This window comes from Trachypithecus francoisi, unplaced genomic scaffold (assembly GCF_009764315.1).
Source record: "Trachypithecus francoisi isolate TF-2019V2 unplaced genomic scaffold, Tfra_2.0 Lachesis_group11, whole genome shotgun sequence".
Classification (NCBI taxonomy): Eukaryota; Metazoa; Chordata; class Mammalia; order Primates; family Cercopithecidae; genus Trachypithecus; species Trachypithecus francoisi.
In genome coordinates this window covers 13,168,672-13,194,297 of record NW_022681456.1, presented here as the reverse complement: position 1 = coordinate 13,194,297, position 25,626 = coordinate 13,168,672, and the positions used below count along the sequence as shown (strand labels likewise).

Below are 25,626 nucleotides of genomic sequence, written 5' to 3'. Positions count from 1 at the left end.
ACTAAGAGAAAGAAGAAATTGAATGAGCAAGAGGAGAGGAGAAAATCCAACACAACACACAGAGGCGAATGTTAAACATCTAATCCAGAAAATGATGGGATGAGAACAAAACAAGGCACTTGACAGCAATAACCATGGGCAGAAGCTAGTTAAGGTTTTTGAACTTGTTTGGGAAATACAGCAGATGCATGCCTTCGTGTGCCAGAGAAGACTCTGTTATTGCTGCTATTTAAAAAATCAAATTGCAGGCAAGACTCTTTCCAATAGGGATCTAGGTAGCAAACACAAGGACCAAGAGCCTTTGGCTGGATGTAGAAAGGAAAACACTTTTTAAGGGAAGATCCTCCAGTCTCCAAGTATTTCATAAAAAGGAAACAGGACTGATAGGAGAGTTCAGGTTGTCTTCCACTGGAACCAGCCATCCCAGGATAGATGGAAGGCAAACAAAAATACAAAATGTAGATGTAAATAGACATAAATGGTAGAGTCATCAACAAAATGAGAGTTGCAGCCACAAAAATGATTTAGATGGATTAACCAAATGCTTATTAAGCAACTTGTGTATGATCAGCCTGAAGATATGGTGGAGAGTAAGGTCAGTGCAGTTTCCTCTCTTTCCCGAGCTTAAGCTTTAGCAAATAAGAACATTCAGGGAAAGAGTATATACACGTGGGTTTATGTATGTGTGCAGGCACACACACACACCAGATAAAAGTCTCTAAATGAAAAGAGGAAAAAATCTGAGAAATCTAAGAGCTATACAGTCTACCTACTCAATAAACTCACGGAGACCGAAAATGAATCCCAGCATTTAGACCTGCCTGTCAGCTCCCATTACACCCTGCCCCAACCTCATCATTCGTGATTCTTCACAAATGGCTTCTGCTTCTCACAAGCACATGAACCTGGGTACCCCACACAAATTTCCTAACTTTTCCCATCTGTGGTGTTTATACCCACAGGGTTCAAATCTCAGCTAAGTCACATAAAGCTACATAACTTTAGGCAAGTTGCTTGATCTCACCACGCCTCAGTTTCCTCACATGTAAAATGAGAATAATGATGGTACCTTCCTCTTGGGCTGGTTGTGCAATTTAAATGAGTTAATCTGTGTAAAGTGGTTGGAACAGAGCCTAGTACGGAGTTGGTGCCCTGTAAGGATGAGCTGTTTTTGGCACTCTGCCCACCTGAAATTCCCCCTACCTTCCTCTCCACTGATCCAAATCCACGGTCTTTTTAAAAAGCCAACCCAAATATTTTACTTTCCATTAGTATGCTTATAAGCCCAGTCCCAGCATACATATTTACTGCTCCAGGAAAACCAGGATGAATAAGACCCAGCCTTGCCTTGAGATCACAGTCTACCTGGGGGAATGGACAGACATTCCAAGGAAGACCAGCAATGATCTTCATTGCCGATAAATCAGGAATTTAACAAGCACTGTGAATTGGCATTACTCATTAAGTGTCCCTCATTGGATTTTGCCTTACTCTCCTAACTCCCAAAGATGTCCACTTTGTACCATGATACTCTGCTGCAATGGTGTTTGCTTTGCTTTCTCTCAATTGTTTCAACATAACCTGCTCTGACTTGTTCAGCTTGATCGGAAGGTACCCATTCTGGGACTGGACCTTCTAATTCTGTTCCCCAATCCACTCCTCCCCAACAACCACCTTTTACCAACAGGTATTTGGCAACTCCATATTAACCCTTTGTAGTTGGTCAGAACAGTGAAGTGTCTCTAGCAGAAAAGTGCCAGGGTCTGGGAAGCTTGGTTTCCAATCTGGTATGACTTTGGACTACCTAATAATTGCTGAGTCCTTTCCATATTCTCATGGTGTGTATAGAAGGACACTGTACATACATGGACTAGTGTATTAATAATAACAAAAATAACAACAGTGAACGTTTATCAAGGTTTCATGTGCTAGGTACTAGACCAAGTGTTTTACGTATTTCATTCATCCCCCCAAAAGTCCTGTAAGAAAAGTATCCCTGTCACTCCACTTCACAGTTGAGGAAACTGACATGCAGAGAAGCCCCAATAGAGCGAGGAAGAGACACCAAAAACTGGTTCTCCGAACATTTGGGAAGCAATGGCAACAGCCACTCTTCCTTCCTCCACGGTGTTTGAATGGCTGGATCCATCACTGTGTTTTCAGAACCACCCAAAAAGAAAGGAAAAATCCCTGAATCAAAAGGAAGAGAGCGCCGCTTCCTAAAAACAGCCTACCCAGACACCATCTTTCCACAAATTCCAGCCCCATCAGGATCCCATTTCCCTCCATGTTCTCCAACTCTTCCAAAAGCATACAACCAGCATGTTTACAACAAAAACATAAAACCAAATGATTTTTACCTTCTACAGCAAGCTTATCCAACCCATGGGCCCAGGGGCTGCATGTAGCCCAGGATGGCTTTTAATGTGGCTCAAAATGTATAAGTTTGTAAGCTTTCTTAAAACATTATGAGTTGTTTTTTTTTTGTTTTTTTTTTAGTTAGTCAGCTATCATTAGTATATTTTATGTGTGGCTCAAGACAATTCTTCTTCTTCCAGCGTGGCCCAGGGAAGCCAAAAGATTGGACACCCCTGCTTTAGAGTTTATACTTATGGTTTGCAGAAATGCACGGCTTCACCAAGAACTTAAATGAGGCAGTGCCTCAATCTAGAAGGAAAAACCTAAAGAAATGTACCCCTTGCTAACAGGGGAAGGAAGAGAGCTGAGATCTTTTTATTTTTAAAACTTTAACATGCTGTTTCCTGTTACTGCCTTACTATTGTCAAGTTCAAGCAAAGAAAGGCTTAGAGCAACAGCCAGGCATTCAGCGTTTGGGGATACGGTTTGGGTTCTTGCTGGTTAAAAAGGAAAAGAGGTACCAGACAGATACTCACTCTCCAAGACTAACTTCACCATAACCCCACTCCAAAGACAACCAAACCTAGTTCTCTAGAAACTCTCTGGCTCCCACCAACTCAAGCTGTAAGGAACTCCCACTACGCCTCAGCCATTGAAACGCTGTCATCAAGATTCTTGCTCAGCCTAAAATAATGATGTACTCAATGGCTTAAAAATAGTCTGGGGTCCCAAAATAAGGATCCTAAAAAATGAGGAGTTATCACAGAATTTAAATCATTCTCACTGCCAATTTCTCCACGAAAACTCCTCGTTCATTCAGCTCCACCTCTGAACATTTCATTCAATTCATTGGTAACAAATCTGAGGTCAATTTACCTAGCACAGTACAGCAGCATCTGCAATTTCCTCAGTGGTGTGAAGAATGAGTAACAGTACAGGTAATCAATGTGTGTAAATAAAAACCTGTGATGCTGAAAACGGTGAGAAAAGAAAAAGAAACTCAGGAAGAAACACAGGGTCGCTGGCGGCAAAGGTGGTACCCCCAGAAAATGTCTCCCCCTCTCTCCAAGTACATGTTGTCAATAAAACTGCAGGAGCTGCTAAGTAATTTCATCACTGCCTCTCTTTTATTAGGTTTCTATTAATTACAATCTGATATGTCCAGGGTCATCTACATCCAACAGGTGGATGAATTTCTAAAATGATGCTTGTAGGTATCACCCACAGGGCTGCCGACAGCAGAGTAGCCAAGTCCAATAGCAACATCACATAACAAGACGCAAGATGAAAGCAAATTTTTCGGATTCCAACCCCGTTGCCAAGCTTTGAAAAAACATTAAAGTTCCCCAACAATAGGAATACTCTGATACCATCGTCCAAATAAGAAATACACAGTTTTATTTGCATGGACCTTTTGTGAAATAAGAATCTTATTAAACATTCCCTCGGGTCAGGAACAGCAGCTCGTTTTGTACTCTAAGGATATAGTTTAAACTACCAGAGGTGAGAAAGCCCATCTTCAAATACAATAAGCAATATAAACACTTCTGGAGGAAAAGATCATGAGTAAATTAAATCAACAAATATTTATCGAGTGCCTCAGCCTTAATACTGTGATGTCCCTGTCGGAGAGCTCCCTAAACTGAGCTTTCTGTGAGAAACAGAAAGATGTCATTTGAGTGTTCCCGAAAAATAAGCAATTAATCATACACTGCTTCAGATTAATTGCAATGCCTAAGATCTCCCACATCATTCTGCCTTTTCCCCTGAAATCTAACTCCCTCGAATCCTCCCTGGCCTTTCAGATCACTGACTAATACCCAAAGCAAGCTTGCATTCTGACCCAGCCAGCCCATTGCTAACCAGAACTAAAACTCTCCACACATGTCCTTCCAGTCTGATGTGTGACCTTCAGTGTGCTGCGTGTGTCAAGGTTATGCTGCCCACTAACCATGCATCCTTCAACATCAGGCCTCCACTTCTGCCCTGCTCTTTGATGCCAATGGGAAAACCTCCCAATCCTGCTGAGCCATTTCAAACCCATCTGATGGCACATTCAACAGCTAGTTAGTTCTCTGCCTCTACCACCACCATCCAGATTGCTTTGGGGTTGTGGAGCCACTACCAAAATCCAACCCGAATTTGAAATCCAGCTCCCAGGGAGGGGATCAAGAAAGACCACTTCAACATCTTGCAACATAAAAACCTGTCTCACATTCAACCACAGCCCACGACCTTATTTCATATCAAATGCCCAATTCCCCACAATACTCTGAAATCTTTTTAGGAACGTTACTGTCAAAATAGCACCCATGGGGAGACACCATCCAGGAACCAACATAACATCCCTATAAATCAATATCTAAGCTACAAATACCACAAGGAGGGAAAGATGCTGCCAAGAAGAATATCAAATTCTGCTCGTCTCCTAAGTGGGCAGCAACTAACCCAATATTACCCTCTGAGAACCTGAAAGTGCAGGGACCGGGGTGGCTGAGGAATAACACCACCAGTCCCAGATCTTCTGGGGAACTCACTCCTCTGAAAACAGAATGTCATTGTATCATGAGAGAATGAGGCAAGATACTGACCTCCCACATCCACAGAAGCTACTGCATTTTACAGAAATTCCAGGAGGCTCCTGGAAGCCTGGACCCTCTAATTCCAAGTGCTATGTTAATGCATTTTTCAATAGCTTTTATGAGAATGGAGAAAGACCTACCAGGTCAAGAGGTTTACAGTGATATTTACATTTCAATTTTCTAGTCTCCTGGTTTTTTCCCCCTATGAAGCCCAGTTTCTGTGAATCAATGACTCGGCTACATCACACTCCCTCCTGGTGGCTCACAGTAACGGGGCTTTCTCTGGCCGCCAGCGCTCTACCAGCTCAGAGAGGCTCAGCTGCCAGATCCCTGATCTTGCAGCATACTTGGAGAGGAGCCGAGCACCATCTCTCTGCTAGAGCTCTGGTTCAGCCACTTGCAGCTCAGTTAAACCCATCAGGAAACCTCTAGCTTATGAGACAAGGTTTTTAGGATTCTTTCGATACAGCCAAGATAGCAACCCCCATCCACCCACTTGAGAGACAGATACATAGATGGTTAGATAGATGGGCAGCTCATCTTAACTCCTGCACATTTCTCCTTTGACTGGGGATCTGCACTGCTGGAAATCTCGCACTGTCTCCCCTCTAAAGAAGACCAAAGATTGGAAAACTAACCCAAAGTACCCAGTTGACAATTATGATACCACAGACAGGAACAGGAACCTTACACACTGCAAAATGAGAATATTAACAGGCTACCCCCGCAAAGCCCTAACAGGTAGACTGTTTTCCCAATGCAGGCGACTAGCAGCTTCCCTCCACCGCACTCCCCCCACCTATTTCCCCACCCCCCACCACCACCTTTGGCTCCAAAAGCCTTGCATCAATGCAGGTCCCCTTAGAAAGTCAAATGTTCACTTACTCAGATCTACCAAGAATCCCCAGTGCCTTGCTGTACGAAAACCCCACAAACGGCAGTTCTTCACCCGAGAAACCCGAGGGGCTCAGCTGGCACGGAGAGGATGAAACCCACGAATTCTTCTCTGGTTCATCAAAATTGGAGGTGTCATCGTCAGACTTGAGGGTGGGAACGAAGGGGGGAGGAGCTGGTTAAAGAAAAACAAGAAAGGAGGAGGGGAGGAAAAAAATTTCAGCCGGATTCAACACTGTTGCGGAGAAGATCGTCTTACTCCTTCGGCGCTGGCGATGGCACTGCAGCGCCTGCTTTCAATCTAGCTCGCAACCTCGGCTCCTACAGCAACAAGAGATTAACCCCTTCTCTGCCAACATGGCCACCAACCCGCAGACAGGCTGCCTTCCCGCCTAGGGTAAACTGAAGAGCAAACTCAAACAGGTCACTTGGGCCAACGAAAGCACTTGGGGAACTCCTGGGGAAGCTGCTCCTTCCTGCTGTTTCCAGAAGGCTCCTACAGAGCAGCTGCTGGCTAGTGCCGGGATGCTAGGTGACCTAAACCTATGGATTCACTCCTCCAGACAGGTCTAAATTACTAACGATTAGCACTAATTGTTGAAATAAGATGGAACTTCTACATTTTGTGGATTAACCGGGATAACAGGAAGGACCAGGAAAAGGGATATGTGAGGTTCTGGAACTCCTGTTAGGATACCACTGCAGTCTACTTCATTCATACTCGGACAAGTCGACTCCGAGATCTTATTAACCACTTTTTTTTTTTTTTTTTAGTTCAGTATGCCTCTTCCCCAGTGCAATCATGCCCATCAAATCCACTGCAGTTTAATCAGCATAATGAAGCACCAGCCAAATAAAGTTCCTACCGGTGATCTACAGCACCCCTGCGCGCTGACGGTGGGAATGCACGGATGGACGTATGCGGCTCCTACCTCCTTAAGAGCTTCGCTCCCGGCTGGGGGCGTGTTACATCCTCTCCACTTCCTGCCGACCTACTAAGCGCTCTTGGTCAGGGAGGTGGACACTCGTCCATCAGTCACCAGGAGGCTGCCCATCGCGGTGGGCTCCCGGGGGTGTCCCCAGCCAGAAGCGTTACCATGGTTGCGGGCTAAGGCGTCCGTGGCGGGCCAGCCAGGCGAGTTGGAGAGCCGAGCATCACATCCCCCGCAGTGCAGGCTGCATGCTCCCGGCTCCGTGCTCCGTGCGTGCGTGCTCTGGCTGTAACCCCACCTGGCTGCCGCCTGCGTGCCAGGGGCCAGTGCTGATCCCAGTGACAGAGCAGCATGAGTCACTGCCCGCCAGGGCTCGCTAGAGCTCCCCCTAGGACAGTTGTCACAGCCCTTCACAGCCCAGACTTCTTTTTAACTCCTCGTTTTCTGGACAAAGCTGGGTGCCAGATATGAGCAGCAAGCAGTCTGTTTTCTGCTTACAGACTCCAAAAAATCTAGCTGTTTCCAAAGTTCCCCTATGACAACAACATCCGAAGTGGCGCTGGGAAGTAATTGGAGCAGGGAAGGGATGTGGAGGGGAGAGGAGATGAAGCCAGAGGTCTGGCTGTTCCTGAGAAGTACAAAAGAACATTCTCAGAGCTTCAGGTACATTGAGATGAGGTGGGAGAGTGAGGAAGATTTAAGATGTAAAATGTGCACTACTAGAAAATTATTTAACACCTCCAGCCTCTCAAGAGAATTTAAATCTTCCCTGTTAGTGTCAGAATCTACTTGCTTAATACTTTAAAAATTAGCTGATGGAAAGAAAAATTAGATTGAACACTTCAGCCCACATCGCATGTATACTTCCAACAACATAGGCTCAAATCCAATCTGATTTCAATTATCCAGTACATTTTTAATAGCAAAAAAAAGTTTTAATTGTATTTCATAGGGATCAAAAAGAGAAGTTTTCCTTCCTGAAATAAGGAAACTGAGATAAAGACTGAGGAGATTTATGGAGAGAGATTTGCAGATTATACTAATATGGAAGCAAAGTGGTTAATGGCAATTGTTCTGGCATCTGAGTTCAAATCCAAGCTCCACCATTTACTAGTTGTGGGATTCTGGGTAAGTCACTTAACCTCTCTGAACCTCAGTTTTCAACATGGCAATATCTATTTCAATGGACTATTAGGAGGTTTAAATAAAATAATCCATATCAAGTGTTTAGCACAGTTCTTAGCATACAATAATCACTCCACAAAGATGACCTGCTATTATTGCTACTGCTCACAGGAGCTGCATGTTTAGGACAGAACCTGCAGTTCTTGAAGGCTAGTGAGATACAGCAGAATCTGTATTGAATGTTCTTCTTCCCTGCGCAGGGCAGAGACACATCCATGTGGATGTTTGTGTTAATATCATTTAATTCCTAGTAGAACTTTAATTCCTTTCCATTATATTCTAATTTATCTTTAGGAGACCAAAATAGAATTCGATTTCTGAGTGAGAAGTATAACTAATGGAGGGTAAAAGCCACCCTCAGTGAAATAATTATGATTTTGAAATCCTGTACTATAAAATAAGGTTTGTCTATAAAACTGTTGCCATGCTCAAAGCTAGCTTAATGTGGTTGACATTAGAAAAAGGGGCAGATAATCTTCAAGTTAAAAGGAAGAAGAAATAGGCCAGGCACAGTGGCTCATGCCTGTAATCCCAGCACCTTGGGAGGGTGAGGCAGGTGGATCACCTGAGGTCAGGAGTTCAAGGCCAGCCTGGCCAACATGGTGAAACCCCATCTCTACTAAAAATACAAAAAAATTAGCCAGACGTGGCGCATGCCTGTAGTCCCAGCTACTTGGGAGACTGAGGCAGGAGAATCGCTTGAACCTGGGAGGTGGAGGTTGCAGTGAGTCGAGATCATGCCATTGCACTCCAGCCTGGGGAACAAGAGCAAAACTCTGTCTCAAAAAAAAAAAAAAAAAAAAAAAGGAAAGAGAAGTCAATGTGAAATATACTAGCTGGTAACAGGTAAGATATTCACAGCAAAGATTAAAAGCTAGGGATATAAACCTCTAGACAGCTAGTCAGTCAAGTACAACAGGAAAGTTTGAAAAGAAGGGCTTCTGGCCGGGCGCGGTGGCTCAAGCCTGTAATCCCAGCACTTTGGGAGACCGAGATGGGCGGATCACGAGGTCAGGAGATCAAGACTATCCTGGCTAACACGGTGAAACCCTGTCTCTACTAAAAACAAAAAAATACAAAAAACTAGCCGGGCGTGGTGGCGGGCGCCTGTAGTCCCAGCTACTCGGGAGGCTGAGGCAGGAGAATGGCATAAACCCAGGAGACAGAGCTTGCAGTGAGCTGAGATCCGGCCACTGCACTCCAGCCTGGGCAACACAGTGAGACTCTGTCTCCAAAAAAAAAAAAAAAGAAGGGCTTCTTAGGGCCACATTCAGGCAGAGGAAAAAGCCACAGCCTTAAGCCAGAAAGAAGTGGGGAAACTGGAAATATTCTGCCCTCCAGAAAGTGATGAGGATGTTTACCCTTGTCCAGGTCCCTTCAGTGGGAAAGAAATAAAGCAGATAGGAAGAAACAGTAACCTCAGGTAGAGTGTCCACATTTATAGTATCCTGTTACAGTTCAAGAAATGAACATGAATACTGGTCCAGGATCACTGAGCCCTTGGAGCACTGGCAGATACAAGTGGAGAACAACTTGTAGGGGCATTTTTGCAAACCCAGGGCACACAGGATTTTCTCCCCGCCCCCGGCCCCACCCCAACACCCTCCTTCCAATCCCTACCAGAAATAAATTCACAATTAAAAAGTAAAAATCAACAACTACACTTTATGGGTGCAACAACAGATACAAGAAATGGGGAGAATTAGCCCTCCAAAAACTGCAGATAAAAGAACAATCTAAAATGAGCCATAAAATAAAATGTTATTATCAAGGTAAATTAGTAGAAATTCTAATCAAAGAACATGACACTTTGAAAAAGAACCAGGTACATTTGAAAGGAACCAAACTGAACTTCCATAAATAAAAAGTCTTGTTCTTGAATTTAAGGTTAAAAGTTCACTGAATGTGTTAAATAGCAGACTAGATACAGCTGAAGAGAAACTTAATGAACTAGCAGTTAGATCTGAGGGAATCACATAGAAGCTTGATACTTAACCCATGGTCTGTACACTGGCATTATCACCATCACTCAGGAGCTGGTTAGAATTTAATTCTTTAAGAATCCCAGGCCCTGCCCCATACCCACGGAATCAGAACCTACATTCTAACGAGGTCCCCAGGTGATTCATGGGCACACCACAGTTCAAGAAGCATTTGTATACAATGCAACACACAGAGACAAAGAGATGGAAAACATGAGAGGTCAGAAGACAAAGACAGAATGAGAAGATCCAATACACATCTAATAGGGGCACAGAAAGAGAAATTAGAGAACTACTTTAAAATCTGGATGCTGCATTTTTTAAGGATTGTGTAAAATCTGGTCACATCCAAAAACTAACAAGTATGTGATCACATATATCTTGGGGATATAATTCTTCTATTTCTTGTACCTTATATAAAATGTCTCTTTTTTGATCCTGACAAAGTGTGATTTTTTTTTTTTTTGCTTCAATAAAGGTATTTTTAGTTCACCAAAATAATATTGATCTTGAGTCTATGCTGATGGAGGTACACATGGCTCCTCAGTACGCAGCACAGTCCCAGGTACATAGTAGGTGCACAGTGAATATTTACTAAGCAAATATATAATTAAATGGCAAAAAAAAAGGTCTTGTAAAGAGAGCACTAATATAACACAGGCCACAAACAGGGTACTTGATGTTTGAATTGAATGAAGAGGTTTTAAAAGTTGAGATTGCTCTGTCTGAGAAATATGTTAATGAGTACCTACACTAATCATTTCTGATACAGTATTATGAAATCATCAGCTCCCGCCGCTGCCACATACCCACCACATTCACTAACGACAAATAAGAAATCACATAGTAAGCGCTATTGTTCACTGGGAAAAGCCACTAAAAAAAGAGAAAAAAATATTTCCATATATATATATATTTTTTTTTTTTTTTTTTTAAATAAATCAGCCTGTTTGAGGTAACATCAGAACACAGTCTCCTTAGTGGCACAGGCTAAATATACAAGTAACTTCCTGAGGTTGTTTTTTGTTTTTTGGTTTTTTTTCCAGTTATAAGACTGATAGCAGAATCAAGGCTTTCAGAAACAAAGAGCTATTTTAGGAGCTGTAGATAATTTCTCTTCTATAAATTCTCTCTCTCTCTCTCTCTCTCTTTTTTAATCCTAACATTCAGTAAAGCTTTTGGGGGAAAAAATATCATCCTCAAAAATATGCGGAAAAAACAAGGAAAGAAAAACGAAATGGATTTGTCCTCCTGGGACTCCTTCTAACATGCTCCTTGAGCTCCAGCTGCCTCATTCCCACCTTTGATTTTGATTTTTCAGCATAGCCCACTAACACCTCAAACAATACCTGGCTGTCCTCATTCAATGTTTAATATCTACTTTTTTAAGAGAATGAATGAAAAGCAAGAACCTTACATGGAGAATAATTATTCAGACCTCATGTGCCATTCCACACAACATGCCACTTTAGGAAACCCAGGAAATGATATGCTTCAGAGTACCCAATTTCTTCACCAAGAACCAGCATATTAAAAAAAACAAAACAAAAAACCCTGAGCCTAGTAAAACTCCTCTAAGACTTTTAATCATCACCACGGATGGCAGAAGTGGGAGATGAATAAGAGCCAGCACTGTGTCATAAAGGATGAAGGCACATAAATAATTATTGTGTGATGATATAATGAATCAGGACTGTGCCTAGAATACAGTGGGCACGTGCTAATATTCAACCAAAAACACGTTCAACTTCATTCTCCCTACCATGATGTCCCTCACCCTTTTAAAAAAATGTTAATTGACTAACTAGACACTATGTTCAAATTTAAAGGAAGATTACCAAAAAAAATAGCTATCTTCCAGTTGCTTAAAATCTGGAGCACTAATGTGATCATACATATCAATGTTATGAAGACAGAACTGTGAAATAAATGAAGAGGAGAATATTTGTGTTGTTTAGAGGTCAAGATATGGGTGTGAAAAGCAGAGAATACATAAACTGACTGATGGCAAGTTTTGCCAATGGGGAATGCAGTACTTTTTTGCGAGTTCCTGCAGGGAAGTGTCACGGAGGGGATTTAATCTCAAGAGTTGGTTAAAAGGTATCTTCATGGGATGGAGGGGGGAAAAGTGCTACTTTAGAAAAGCCCCATGGCCGGGCGCGGTGGCTCAAGCCTGTAATCCCAGCACTTTGGGAGGCCGAGATGGGCGGATCACGAGGTCAGGAGATCGAGACCATCCTGGCTAACACGGTGAAACCCCGTCTCTACTAAAAAAAATACAAAAAACTAGCCGGGCGAGGTGGCGGGCGCCTGTAGTCCCAGCTACTCGGGAGGCTGAGGCGGGAGAATGGCGTAAACCCGGGAGGCGGAGCTTGCAGTGAGCTGAGATCCGGCCACTGCACTCCAGCCTGGGAGACAGAGCGAGACTCCGTCTCAAAAAAAAAAAAAAAAGAAAAGCCCCAGAAGCCAGAGCAGTGGCCCAAGAGCAGAGTGAATAATGAGGCAGGGAAGAAAGTGAAAGTGAAGTATTGGTGGATTGACAGATGTAAAACCAGGGAGTTATAGAGTGCTGGGTTAGTGTCAGTAGTGAGACAGATATAATCATTTCGATAGTGATGGGTGGAAGAGGCTGGTGCTAGAAACCTCCAAAAGACAAGTCTACAATAGTCAACATGACAAATTCTACACTAAGGAACTGATAACAGAAACAGAGAGGATGGGATTAACAGGAGACAGGTTTGTAATATTATGAGAGAGATACATATAGGTTTTCATCCACAGTTCCTGGCTCATGACTCCCATAGTCCTTGTTACAATCTTTTGTTATTTAGGGGCGCTCCAGGATTTAGAAGCAGGCCTTGAAAAACAAAATCTCTCTCTCTCTCTGACCTCCTCCTGCCGACCTTTCATCTGCTCAAGGCAGGACTCTAATCTTCCCTCACCTTTCTGACTTGGAGCTAGCCATAAAGAAATTTCCTCTGCCTTGTCTGATTACAGGTCAGAAGACCCCATTTCAGAAGGGGTCCTGCCCCATAACCTGGAGGAATGAATGCTACACAAAGAGGCCAAGAAGGATCTGAACAGACAGGCCTTGCTGGGATCCCCCACTCAGTCTATGAGGATTAGATGACAGCCTTTTTGTGCAATCCCATTTCTACATGGTTGTTGATCATGCCTATCCAATGGAGTCTCCATGAAAGGCCCCAAGAGGACAGGGTTCGGAGAGCTTCCGTATAGCTGAACACGTGGAGGTTCCTGGAGGGCGTGGAGCTCGCAACCCTTCCCCCGTACCTCGCCCTATGCATTTCTTCATCTTTATCCTTTGCAATGTCCTTTAGAATAAAGCGGCAAATGTGTTTTCCCAAGTTCTGTCAGCAGCTCTAGCCAATTAATTGAACTCAAAGAGGGGGTTGCAGGAACCCCACTTTGAAACTAGTCAGTGAGAAGCTCCAGAGGCCTGGACTTGCAACTGGTGTCTGAAGAGGGGATATTCTTGGGGACTGAGCCCCCCGCCTGTGGGATTGAGCCCTACCTCCAGGCGGATAGTGCCGGGACTGAACGGGAGGACACCCAGTGGTGTCCACTGCAGAACTGACTGCTTGCTTGGTGATGGGGAGAAAGCCCCCACACATCTGGTCACAGAAGTCTTCTGTGGTATTGACGGTTGTGGTGTGAGAGTGGAGGAAAGACAATTTGAGTTTTTCCACATTCAGGTTAGAGAAAGAAGTGGCAAAATGTGGCTGGGCATAGTGGCTCACACCTGTAATCCCAGCACTTTGGGAGGCAGAGACAGACAGATCATTTAAGGTCAGGAGTTCGAGACCAATCTGGCCAACATGGTGAAAGCCCATCTTTACTAAAAAAAATACAAAAATTGGCCTGGAGTGGTGGTGTGCTCCTGTAATCTTAGCTACTCGGGAGGCTGAGGCAGGAGAATCCCCCGAACCCGAGAGATAGAAGTTGCAATAAGATGAGGTGGTGGCACTGCCTCCAGCCTGGGAAAGAGAGTGAGATTCCATCATCTCAAAAAAAAAAGAGTGGCAAAATGTGACAACTGATGTTAGAGCAGAGATTCTGATGGGAGCTCTTATCATGGGAACAACTCTGAGAGAAAAGGCTGCAATGGGAAGAAGAGGAAGATATCCCATACTGAAGTCTCATGGGAATGAACCAAGAGAACAGATTAAGGATCAGCAAATAGAGCTGGCTACTAAATATACATAAGTAATTGATCCCATGAAAACAGATTACATTGCCTAAGGCCTCAGGCAAGCCCCCTAGTTTCTCCCCTTCCACTCGGAAGTGGTCAGGTATGACTTGCCCACACAACACACTGTATATAAGAAGTTCAAGGCCGCACCTGGTGGCTAACATCTGTAATCCCAGCATTTTAGGAGGCCAAAGCAGGTGGATCACTTGAGTCTAGGAGTTCAAGACCAGCCTGGGCAACATGGCAAAACCCTGTTTCTACAAAAAATATTAAAAAGTTAGCCAGGGGTGGTGATGCACACCTGTAGTCCCAGCCACCAGGGAGACTGAGACGGGAGGATCATCTGAGCCTGGGAGGTCAAGGCTGCAGTCAGCTGTGAGTGCGTCACTGCATTCTCACCTGGGTAACAAAGCAAGACTCTGTCTCAAAAAAACAAAAAAAGGTAGTTCAAAAAGAAGATAAAGTAGATTCAGTTTGCAATAGACTTAAAGAAATTAAAAATTATCCTATCTCTTTGCCTCCCCAAAAAGTCATAAAAATACTTCAGGGTAACATCGATTTGGGCTGGTGATCAATTTTTACAATGCTGTCTTCAAAGTCAATGAATAAAGAAGCCAGCATTCCCAAAGTAGTCTTCCATCAATCAATCTAAACAATGCCAGGGTCTGGCTGCCAACAGCTAAGCAGATAACCTCTCTGGTGGTGGATTTCAATGGAGATGTGAGCTCTAGCTGACTCTCGCCATACCCAAAAGCCATGTCCCAATGAAGCTGCTTAATATTAAATTTTTGGTAATCAACTTACGCTTCCCCACAGATTTCATACTTTTAGAGATGCTTTCCCTCACTTCTGGATAGCACTTTAACCAGACTTCTTAACATTTTAGCTTTACTTTGTTTTTTTCTCTCCCTCTCAGTCTAGGTACTCAGCAATCTGTGAAACACCTACATAGGCTAGAAATACTCAGAAGAGGAACGTTTCAAATTGCAACTAGTCATGAGTGCATTTCTTTGCAAAGCTGAATTTGGATATACCCAGTTTTTCACCCCAGTGGATATTCCCCAGGAAATTTTTTTTTTTTCTTTTTTTTTTTGAGACTGAGTCTCACTCTTTTGCCCAGGCTGGAATGCAGTGGCGCAATCTCGGCTCACTGCAACCTCTGCCTCCTGGGTTCAAGGAATTCTCATGCTTCAGCCTCCCAAGTAGCTGGGATTACAAGTGTGCATCACCATGCCCAGATACTTTTTTTGTATTTTTAGTAGAGATGGGGTTTTACCATGTTGGCCAGGCTGGTCTCGAACTCCTGACCTCAAATGATCCCCCCACCTTGGCCTCTCAAAGTGCTGGGATTACAGGCATGAGCCACCACACCTGGCCCAACCAGGACACATTTAAATAATAGCAAAGGAGGTAGCTCATCAGCACCTGCTTGCTGTAGGCCCAGGCAACCCTTCCCTTTCAGCACCTTCCCCCATGAATTACCTACACCCAATAACATATCAGACTAGATTCATTCTTTGCTGCCTTCCCAATCTCTTTAGTATCCTTTTCTCCAAGCTTTTTTTTTTTTTTAGAGATAGGGTCTCACTCTGACGCCCAGGAGGGAGTACAGGGGTATAATTATAGCTCACTATAAGCTTGAACTCCTGGGCTCAAGCAATCCTCCCACCTCAGCCTCCCAAGTAGCTGCGATTACAGGTGCACACCACCATACCCTGCTAGTTTTTTGGGGTTGTTTTGTTTGTTTGTTTGTTTGTTTGTTTTGGCAGAGACAGGGGTCTTGCTATGTTGCCCAGGCTAGTCTTGAACTCCTGGCCTCAAGTGATCCTCTCGCCTCGGCCTCTCAAAACTTTCCTCCAACAGTGAGAAGAATTTATTCTTAAATTTTTATTATGAAAATTTTTACATGCACCAAAGTAGTAATATAAAATTAACTCTCACATGCCCATCATTGGCCTCGACAACTAGCCACTCCCACTCTCATTTCATCCACACCCATCCCTGCCTTGTTTGCTTCTTTGTTCATTATTAAAATCAGACATCATATCACTTAGCCCATAATAACTGCAATAAGTATTTTCTAATATAGAATTTCTCAGCTGTGGCACTACTGGCATTTAGGATTGGAAAATTATTTGTTGTGGGGAGCTGTCATGTGTATTACAGGGTGTTTAACACATCCCTGGCCTCTACCTACCCACTAGATGCTAATAGTACCCCCAAGTCATGACAATCAAAAATATCTCCAGAGAATAGCTTGAACCCAGAATTGGAAGTTGCAGTTAGCCGAGATCATGCCACACTGCATCCCAGCCTGGGCAATAGAGCGAGATTCCATCTCAAAAAAAAAAAAGTCTCCAGAGATTGCCAGATGTCCACTGCGGGGCCAAATCATTCCCAGTTGAAATCTACTGTTCTAACATATAAACACTTTATGTGTATATATAGACTTTTTTAAAAACATAACCGTGTTTTAAAAACTCTCATCACACTTGACAAAATTAACAATAACTCCTTAACATTATCTAATACCATGCCTGTGTTTGGTTTTCTCCAAGTGTCCCAAAAATGTCTCTTTATAATTGGTTTCTTGAATCAGGATCCAACCAAGGTCCACACAATGTTTTGGTTCATATGTCTCTTTTAACCTATAACTCTCTCTCTCTCTCTAATGTCATTTATTGGTTTAAGAAACTGGATCATGCATTCTCATAGAATTTCCCACATTCTGGAGTTGGTTGATTGCAACCTTGTGGCATCATTTAACACGTTTCTCTGTCCCCTGTGTTTTCTGTTGAATTGGCAGTTAAATGCAAGGCCTTCCAGGCATTCATGTGGAATTCTTTTGGCAAGGATATTGCCCGGGATGTGCTCTCTGCTTCCTACTGCATGACATTAGGGGGCATACAATATCTGCCTGTCTTCTTTCCTATGATACTGAGTGATTCACAGGTTCCAACCATATCAGCCTGATCCCTCTGCCATAAAGTTCCCTCCAATCACTTAATGGATTCAGCAGTCATTGATGATCATTGTCTAGAGCCATTATTTCATTAAAGCTGCAAAACGGTGGTTTTTCTAATTTAATCATTCCTTCTACCTTTATTAGCACATCAACAATTTGGATACCCTCGCATACAACTCAAATAGAAAGGCTGGATAAATGCTTGGTGCTTTCCCTGTATTTAGCAACATTCGGAGTAATGAGCTGGGGCCTCAGCAACCTTCAGGAGTGACCAATGAGATGGCTTTTCAGCATCATTATAGACTCATGAATTTTTATATATTTGATATGCTCCAAGCCACTGTAATCTTTCTGCTGCTCAAACTGTTCCCTGGCCCATTGCAGTTGCTCACACCTGTAATTCCAGCACTTTGGGAGGCCGAGGTGAGCAGATCACTTGAGGTCAGGAGTTGGAGACCAGCCTGGCCAACATGGTGAAACTTCATCTCTACTAAAAATACAAAAAATTAGCTGGGTGTGGTGGCACATGCCTGTAATCCCACCTACTCAGGAGGCTGAGGCAAGAGAATCACTTGAACCTGGGAAGCAAAGGTTGCAGTGAGCCGAGATCATGCCATTGCACTCCAGCCTGGGCAACAGAGCAAGACTCCATCTCAAAAAAAAGCCAAACAAACAACAACAAAAAAAAACTGTTCCCTCTTAGGCCAGTGGAAGCCCCTCTATCAAATATTCTTACCGAAAACCAGCAAAGTCAGAATCTATCTTAGCCTTTGGAGCTGTTTTCTGGTTTACAGGAGCTGAAAGAAAAAATACAAACCCACCACCACCACCCCCTACTGAGAAAGCTAAGAAACATATCCAGGAGGTGGATGATATTCTAAAGGACAATGACCTAGCTTCTTCATCAAGTCAATGGCATGAAAAAAAAAAATATATATATATATATACACACACACACATACACATATATATATATATATATATGAATGTTCCAAAGTTTCTCATTTGAAAAAGCTTAAGCCTATCTCCATAGCTGACTATACTCCAGAATATGAGTGACTTTAAATCCAACTGTTGAGGAGTGTTGGCAAGGAAGTAGAGGAAGATCGCTTACATATACACTGTTGCTGGGAATATAAAATGGGACAACCACTTGGGGAAAGTTTGGTAGTTTCTTGAAAAGTTGAACATATGCCTACCCCATGATGTAGCCATTTCACCCCTAGATGCTTATCCAAGAGGAATGAATGCACATGTCCAGAGACTTGTACAGGAATGATAAATGTAACTTTATTTCAAACAGCCAAAAGCTGTAGACAACCCAAATTGTTCATTAGCAGGGGACTGGATAAACAAATTGTGGTATATCCATTCAATGGAATACTACTCAGCAATCAAAAGAAATGAACTGTGATACCTCCCACAGTATGGATGAATCACAGATTAATGTTGAGTGAAAGAAGACAGACAAAATAAGTATATACTGTATGCTTCAATGTATGTTGAAATTTAGAAAATACAAACTACAGTAAGAAGAAGGACATCAGTCATTGCCTGGGGATGAGGGAAGGGATGGGGAGGAGTGGAAGGGGCAGAAAGAAACTCTTTGGGGTGATGAACAAATATGTTCATTATCTTGAGCCTAGTGATAATCTCACAGGTTCATGTCAAACTTAATATACATGTGACATATTATATGTCTATTATTCCTCAACAAATTTGTTTCCAACTGTTGGGAAGTGAGATATTTTGTCCCCAATCCTTCTGTGGTCTAAGGAGCTTACACTCAGGTTCCTTCACTCCAAAAAGCATTAGTGTTGAAGAAACACACACATTTAGTCTCATTCTTCTGTTTTTTTGTTGTTGTTGTTGCTGTTTTGGTTTTGTTTTGTTTTTAATGGAGTCTCGCTCTGTTGCCCAGGCGGGAGTGCAGGGGTGAGATCTCTGCTCACTGCAACCTTCACCTCCCAGGTTCAAGAGATTTTCCTGCCTCAGCCTCCCTCCCGAGTAGCTGGGATTACAGGTAGATGCCACCACATCCGGCTAACTTAGGTACATGCCACCACATCCAGCTAACTTTTGTACTTTTAGTAGAGATGGGGTTTTGCCATGTTGGCCAGGCTGGTTTCGAACTCCTGACCTCAGGTGATCTGGCCACCTTAGCCTCCCAAAGTGCTGGGACTACAGGCGTGAGCCATCGCACCTTGCTAGTCTCACCCTTCTACTCACTCCTCCAATAAGGAAGAAGGAGGTTATCTGGCTCATGAAAAGTAGACATTTATTTGGCCATGTTATACTAGAAGGCAGAATTACTATGTCTTGAAAGTAAGGGCCAAACTTCAAACTTCCTCTTTTACTGCCTAGGCACAGGCGTAGCAGGCACTCAACCAACCGGCCTTGTCCTCCTTATTCCCATCAGGCCCCCTGTTGTGGCAAGGCCCCCCCCATTCATGAAGGAAGGCCACCATTCTTTTCTGTCGGTAGGATGGGCAAATTTACCAGAGCCCTGTGTCAGAGCTTACTGAGTGCTTGCCTTGCCAAGAATAAAGTGGGTATTTTGGTCCCTATCTGGCTATCTGTTCTTTGTGTGTGTCCTTTATAAGTCAGAATTTTGAAGTGCTGGAAGGGTGGTCTTAGATCCCAAACTGCCAATGCTATCGCTGAATGTTCCATCACCACGGATGAACAGAGTTAGCTATATTTATTTTCTCTGAAGTGAGACACCAGAAATCATTTCCAAATTCTCAGTCATGAACCACCTGGGCCTCTAACTCTTTGTCCTGAGGCTTTCATCTCTTTTGATTCCTGCCAACCGCCCTCTTTAGTTCTATCCAAACTTCACCCTCAGAAAATGAGCATAACTGCAATCACCATACTCACAGAATTGATTAGAAAGTTGGCTGCTGAATATAGTCCCAGATGTTTAATATAATTTTGAATCTTTGGCCAAATCATTTCCACGTTTGCTTGGTTGTGAAAGGTTTTCCCGCAAGTGAGAATTTAAGGGTTGAAGACTCCAATTTATGGGCTCTCCAACAAACCCACTCTCTGTTTCCCATCTTCCCCCAAAAAAGGCATTAATTTATCTCACTTAGAAATGATTTACCAAACTTGCATTTGGCATTGCACTGTTGGCTTGCACTAAGAGGCCCGGAAGGAAGCAGTCCTATGGAAATTGCCAGGGTACGTTTCCAAAGGATGGGGCCCACCAGGTGACAGGGGGTCTCATTTATGGGAAACTCAATGGTGAAATTCCTCAGGGCTCAGTATTCAGAAAATTGGGTCTCCTCTGAGCAAAGCATTCTGGACTTTTTTCTCATAGGACTGGGGCTTTTGAAACTGTTAATATTCTCCTTTCTGTTTTGGTCACTGGGAGACTGAGAGTCCCAAATCATTCTTCCTTTGGCAACTTGACAGGAACTTCCTTGTTTTTACTTTTAACCCTGACTTTATTTCCCTATCCTCATACTCCTTTCATCTAGATATCTCTATTTATTCATTGTTATATTTTTAATATTGCAATTATCTCTAGAATAAGTTATCCTCAATTTATCTTGGAATAAAGTAGAATATTACATATTTTTAACATCTCCAGAAGTAGCTTCTAAATTCAGACTAGAGGGGGAAAATCCTGTAATCCCAATTCATAACCATTTAGCTCTTTTTGGCCTATTTTTTCTTATCAATGCTTTGCCTTCTAAAAACAGAACAGCCCCCAAGAGACACACAAATATTTGCCTACATATCCCATAAGAGATAATAAGAGCTACTGACTATATCTCTTCATTATTCCTTTTTTGTTTTAGTAGGTGGTGCCCACACGCTCCTGGTCTAGTAAGTTGAATTTCTACCATCATTACTTTACCATCCCACCCCTTTTGCTCCCCTTCCCATCCACGCTGATACTCCAAACAGACTCAACTCCTCTTCCTCACTTCTTCCTGCCTCTGAAGTAAGTGAGTGTCCAAAAGGAAGATACATTTAAGGACCAACCAAGCCTAACAGAGAAGCATATCTACCATCCTCATGGAACTAGCTTAGAAAACAAAACACGACCAGATAACTGCTCAAATGACAGGAAGCCCCAAACAAGAAGAACTTTAAAAGGCCCCAAACAAATGAATACACAAACAAGATGAACTTTAAAAGGCCCAAAACATCACGCCTGTAATCCCAGCACTTTGGGAGGCCAAGGCAGGCGGATCACCTGAGGTCAGGAGTTCAAGACCAGCCTGGCCAACATGGTAAAATCCCATCTCTACTAAAAATACAAAAAATTAGCCAGGTGTGGTGGCACATGCCTGTAATCCCAGCTACTTGGGAGGCTGAGGCAGAATTGCTTGAGCCCAGGAGGCAGAGGTTGCAGTGAGCCAAGATCATGCTGCTGCACTCCAGCCTGGCTGATAGAGCGAGACTCTGTCTCAAAAAAAAAAAAAAAAAGGGCCCAAAACAAATACGTGCGTGCTCACACCACACACACACACACACACACACACAATGCACAAGCCATTGAGATAATGCAATTCTACAGGCAGGACACTAAATAAAATAAACGAAAAATTAATGTTAAAATCATGATATTAGCTGTGGCCTTGTTTAAAAAAAAAATCCATAAGGGGTTTTCATTTGGGAAGAAGAGCACTGCTTATCAGAAACCAATGGCAGAGTAGCAGATTCGAAGGATAAGCATGGCACGGCCATGCTTAAATGAATGAAGTATAAAGACTGCTTCATTCAATTTGGCTGGGTGCAGTGGCTCAAGCTTGTAATCCCAGCACTTTGGGAGGCTGAGGTGAGTGGACTACCTGAGGCTGGGAGTTCAAGACCAGCCTGATCAACATGGAGAAACCCCATCTCTACTAAAAATACAAAATTAGCCAAGCGTGGTGGTGCATGCCTGTAATCCCAGCTACTCGGGAGGCTGAGGCAGGAGAATCCCTTGAACCCGGGAGACAGAGGTTGCAGTGAGCCAAGATCATGTCATTGCACTACAGCCTGGGCAACAAGAGCGAGACTCCGTCTCAAAAAAAAAAAAAAAATTACTGAATTCTTGGGAGGCAGCATAAAGATGTTGTTAACAGGATAGGTGTGCTAGTGTTATAGGAGCATAGAATATTCTGGAAAGTTCTATGAGAAATTGACAATAGTGCTTTGCTTGAGGGAGAGGGGTTGGGCATGGGGTGGGAAGGAGGCATTTTTCACTGTATAACCTTCTGTATAATGTGAATTTTCTGCTATGGGCTATACCACTTTTTCAAATAAACAAAAGCAAAGAGAATTTGGAGTCAGGGAGACCTGAGTTTGACTCCTACCACTGCCAACTTCGGGCTCCATGACCTCATCTGTATTGTGGACTAGTGATAGAACCTGCCTCACAGAGGTTTTGGGAAGAATAAATGGAACAACAATAAGCATAAAGCACTTTGCAGAGCGCCTGGCACATAGTAGGCACTCAATAAATGGCATGGTAATATCATACCTGTATAAACATGTTAGTGAAGAACACTTATTCCACCCTTAATTAAAAGCCAATATGGGACAACAGTAAAGTGGGGTTCGGAGAGTCAAGGAAATGTCTTTTTGCTATCATAAGGCAGACATTAGGTCAAACCACCATTTTGAAGGATATGAAGGATGTAATGTCTAAGAGAAAAGCTTTAAATTCCTCAAAGCAAGGCCTAAAACCCACCAGTTCTAAGTAGTCCCATTCACCCATAGGACTCCTGAGCAAAAAATGGCCTCCCCATACCTTAAGCCCGAAGACAAAACAAGGAAGACCCACAAAGATGAGCAAGGAACTCTGAGACTAGCATCTAATCTCTTCTTCTGGCAGGGCTTTGCAACTCTAATATGCACAGAAATCCCCTGTGGATCCTTATTAAAATGCAGCTTCTGACTCAGCAGGCCTGAGTCTCTGAAGCTCTAACAAGCTCCTAGGTGATGCCGATGCTGCTGGTCCAGGGACCACACTCTGAGTAGCAAGGTCCTACTGCCTCCACGTAATAGTTTCGCTGTTTGTTAACAGTGGCAGTATTGAGAGATTCAGATTACGGTGATGTTCCCTCTCCTGATAATAACCTGGCCAATTCTTCTAAATCAACAGTTCTCAAGTGAAGGTGACTGTAGCCCCCAAGAGGAGACCGGGCAATGTCTAGAGTCATTTTTGGTTGTTGCAACCGCAGGGAGAGGGTGCTACTGGTATCCATGGAGAAACGACAGGGATGCTGTTCAACGTCCTTCAATCCACACAACAGCCCCCACAGCAAAGAATTATCTGTCCCCAAATGTCAACAGTGCCAAGGTTGAGAAACCCTGTTCTAAATAAACAGAAAACAGGACACATCCTGAGTCTTCTCAATTCATCTTAAGACTAGGAATCCAAGATTAGAAGTGGGCCATCGATCCAACATTGTCCTTTCCCAGACTAGATCTGAGACATGCGGAGTGTTATAGGTTAGCAGGATGCTGTATGTAGGGAAGGGATCACCAGGTCACAGTCTATGGTCTGTATTTTGCTTAAAATCAAGCACATGTGGCTCAGTAAACCAGTGAGGGGAGGCCTACGAAGCATTAAACTTCCCACCATTTGGAGGTACAGCAATTTAACAGGACCACAGCTCTATTCAAGCAAAAGACCAGTTAGTTACCTTCATTGAATTTGGGTATGGCCCTACCTTCACTGAATTCAAAAAAATTTTTGAAGACCAAAGACTGTCTTCCCTAAATGGTCTTTTGTTTGAATAGAGCTGTGGTCCTGTTAAATTCAATGAAGGTAGGGCCATACCCAAATGTGTTCATCAATGGAGCCACAGCACCTGACACTGCACTTAACATACTGTAGAAATTCAAATATCAGAATGAATCATCAATTCAAAAATTCCTGCAATTCTAGGCTGGGCATGGTGGCTCATGCCTGTAATCCCATCACTTTGGGAGGCTGAGGGAGGATGATCACTTAAGCCTACGAGTTTGAGACCAGCCTGGGCAAAGATGGCAAGACTCCATCATTAAAAAAAAAAAAAAAAAAATTCAATTCCTGCCATTCTAAATGTTCTTAAATACACCTAGAAATTAAATTACTCCCTAGTGTGACATGGTTTATTATTTGCCATCATCACAAATATTATTACTTATAACAATGATGTATGCAAAGGCATATATGGTATTATAGAAAGAGCATGGGCTTTGGAATTACACAGACCTCCACTCAAATCCAGAATCCCTTATTCACCTGCCATATGACCTTGGCCAAGTTACCACGGTATCCACATCTGTAAAATGGGTATAATAATCCTTACATTTCACAGAAGTGTTTTGAAGGAGTATAGTGTAATGTACTTGTATGACTAGTGGTTAGCACAGAATACGTACTCCCTAAACAATATTACCGACCATACTAAAGGACTAGAAAAAAAAAAACCCAAGGAGCTACATGGTGCTTAATTCCACACATAAAAATCTGTAACAGCTTCAGGTGAAATTCTTACAAATTTCTGTGTGTAGAATTAAGCACCATGTAGCTCCTTGGGTTTTTTTTTTTTTTTTTTTCTAGTCCTTTAGGATGGTGGGCAATATTGTTTAGTGGGCAAAAGATAAGAACAGACACTTCTCAAAAAAAAGGCATTTATGCAGCCAACAGACACATGAAAAAATGCTCATCATCACTGGCCATCAGAGAAATGCAACTCAAAACTACAATGAAATATCATCTCACAGCAGTTAGAATGCCAATCATTAAAAAGTCAGGAAACAACAGGTGCTGGAGTGGATGTGGAGAAATAGGAATGCTTTTATACTGTTGGTGGGACTGTAAACTAGTTCAACCATTGTGGAAAACACTGTGGCGATTCCTCAGGGATCTAGAACTAGAAATACCATTTGACCCAGCCATCCCATTACTGGATATATACCCAAAGGATTATAAATCAAGCCGCTGTAAAGACACATGCACACGTATGTTTATTGCGGCACTATTCACAATAGCAAAGACTTGGAACCAACCCAAATGTCCAACAATGATAGATTGGATTAAGAAAATGTGGCACATATACACCATGGAATACTATGCAGCCATAAAAAAGGATGAGTTCATGTACTTTGTAGGGACATGGATGAAGCTGGAAACCGTCATTCTCAGCAAACTATCACAAGGACAAAAACCAAACACCGCATGTTCTCACTCATAGGTGGGAACTGAACAATGAGAACACTTGGACACAGGAAGGGGAACATCACACACCAGGGCCTGTTGTAGGGTAGGGGGAGGGATAGCATTAGGAGATATACCTAATGTAAATGACGAGTTAATGGGTGCAGCACACCAACATGGCACATGTATACATATGTAACAAACTTGCACATTGTGCACATGTACCCTAGAACTTAAAGTATAATAAAAAAAATATATATATATAAAAAAAAAGAATTTCACCTGAAGCTAAGTTGGCACAGAATCCCTCTTCCCTAAACCAAAGACTGTCTTCCCTTAGGATTACTGAGCAACCATATTATACACTTG

The 25,626-nt window shown here is 42.9% G+C and overlaps 1 protein-coding gene across 6 annotated transcripts in view; it reads right to left on the bottom strand.

The window, feature by feature from the left end:
* Window positions 1–25,626, bottom strand: part of CIT (citron rho-interacting serine/threonine kinase) — a 208,960-nt gene that overhangs the window by 114,581 nt on the left and 68,753 nt on the right. For all 6 annotated transcript variants that reach the window (XM_033220411.1, XM_033220412.1, XM_033220414.1 and 3 more), the window contains exon 10: window positions 5,826–6,009. In XM_033220411.1, the coding sequence (XP_033076302.1) occupies window positions 5,826–6,009 (184 nt within the window). The remainder of the gene's footprint in view (window positions 1–5,825; window positions 6,010–25,626) is intronic.